This window comes from Salpingoeca rosetta (genome assembly GCF_000188695.1).
Source record: "Salpingoeca rosetta unplaced genomic scaffold supercont1.14, whole genome shotgun sequence".
Lineage (NCBI taxonomy): Eukaryota > Choanoflagellata > Craspedida > Salpingoecidae > Salpingoeca > Salpingoeca rosetta.
The window spans coordinates 789,003-790,742 of NW_004754920.1; the positions used below are offsets into that span (position 1 = coordinate 789,003).

General features: G+C 63.6%; 1 protein-coding gene across 1 annotated transcript in view; it reads right to left on the reverse strand.

Moving 5' to 3' along the window:
• PTSG_12421 (uncharacterized protein) overlaps window positions 1-1,740 on the reverse strand; it is a gene marked incomplete at both ends in the record, with an annotated part of 4,578 nt that overhangs the window by 418 nt on the left and 2,420 nt on the right. Inside the window, one exon of the mRNA XM_004993104.1 lies at window positions 56-1,737. Coding sequence (XP_004993161.1) covers window positions 56-1,737 — 1,682 coding nt within the window. The remainder of the gene's footprint in view (window positions 1-55; window positions 1,738-1,740) is intronic.

Here is a 1,740-nt window from a genome sequence, read left to right on the forward strand (position 1 = left end):
ACGGTGGCCTGCAGCTTGGAGTTTCAGGACACGGGCCCGTGGAACAGAAGACGACGAAGCCCGTGCGGGAACGTCGCGTGTCAACGTCGGAGGCGAATGACGCATCCGAGTACGCTGAGAGCACGCCGTCGGCAGTGCTGCCGTTGCTGGTGTCGCCAGTGGCGGCGTACTTGATGGTGTAGGACAAGGTGCCCTTGATGTAGCGAAGAAGGTGCTTGGCAGCCTTCCAGTGGTCCATGCCGAAGTGCTGCATACGGCGAGACAGGATGGAGACAGCCGCCGAGATGTCTGGGCGCGTCATCGTCGCAGCATAGAGGAGGGAGCCAAGCAGCTCGCGGAACGGCACGTCCGGGAGTGGCTCCTCCTTGTCGGCTGGCTTGTCGACGTAGCCCGTGCAGAGCGGCGTGCCGACCGGCTTGCAGTCAGCCATGCCGAAGGTCTCCAGCACGTTGCGCAGGTAGTGCTCCTGGCTCATGGTGACGGTCCTGGCCTTGCGGTTGTGCTGCACCTTGATGCCGAGACATATGTCTGGGCTGCCCAGGTCCTTCATCTTGAAGCGCTTGGAGATGGCCTTCTTGAAGGCGGCCATGTCGTTGTCGCCGTCGGCGAAGATGAGCAGGTCGTCCACGTAGACGGCAACCCACATCACCTTGCCACCTGTGCGGGTGCGGCGGTAGATGCAGGCGTCCGTGGCTGTGGCGACGAAGTCCTGCTCGCGCATCCAGGCGTCCAGCGTGTGGTTCCACAGGCGCGGGCTCTGCTTCAGGCCATACAACCCGCGCTTGAGGCGCAGGACCGTATTCGGCGAGAAGATGCCGTCGACGGCCGGTGGCTGGACGTAGATCTCGTGATCCACGGGCGCGTTGAGGAACGCCGTGTTGACGTCCATCTGCTGGATGTCCATGCCACGCGCGACGGCCATGGCGAGCATGGTGCGGATGGCTGAGATGGTGGCCGTCGGGGCAAAGGTGTCCGTATAATTGACACCGTGGACCTGGGAGTAGCCCTTGGCAACCCAGCGCGCCTTGTACTTGATCACCTTGCCCTGGTCGTCACGCTTCCGAAAAATGACCATGCTGCGGAGCAGCTTGTGGCCCTTGGGAAGGTCAGCGCGAGGCACGACGTCGTAGACGTCATTGGCCTGCATTGCCGCAAACTCGTCCAGGATGGCTTGGCGCCACTCCTCACAGTCTGGCGAGGCAAGCGCCTCCTTGACGGTGGCTGGCTCAGCTGACGTGGCAACACTGCCAGCAGCGATGTCTGGTAGATGACCACCCACTGCTGATGTCTTCTCCCCCGTACCAGCAGCGCTGGTGGCAACGTGACACGTGGTGGTTGAGCCACCAGAGGTGTCCTTGTCGCCGAGGGTCCCGGACAACAGCAGCTGGTCCCAGACGGAGCCGCCAAGGGCGCGTGGCTGGAGCTGCGGCTCCCCCACACGTGGTGCAGTGGGAGCGCCGGTGGCACTGTCCTCGGTTGAACGCTGAGCGGTCTTGTTGGCATGCGAAGCAGAGGCACCGCTGTTCTGCTCTTGCTGCTGCTGAGAGGAGGCGACGTCCTTGTTCTTGATGGCGCCGAAGCGTGCGTGGATGGTGTGGACAACGCGTCGCGTGTCCGGCATCCAGACGACGTGGGCCTGGTCCTCCTCGGCGAAGCCGACGTAGACGCCAACGCGTGAGCGTGGGTCAAGCTTGTGCCGCGTGCTGCTCTTCTCCACATGCACGTAGGCCGGCGAAGCTG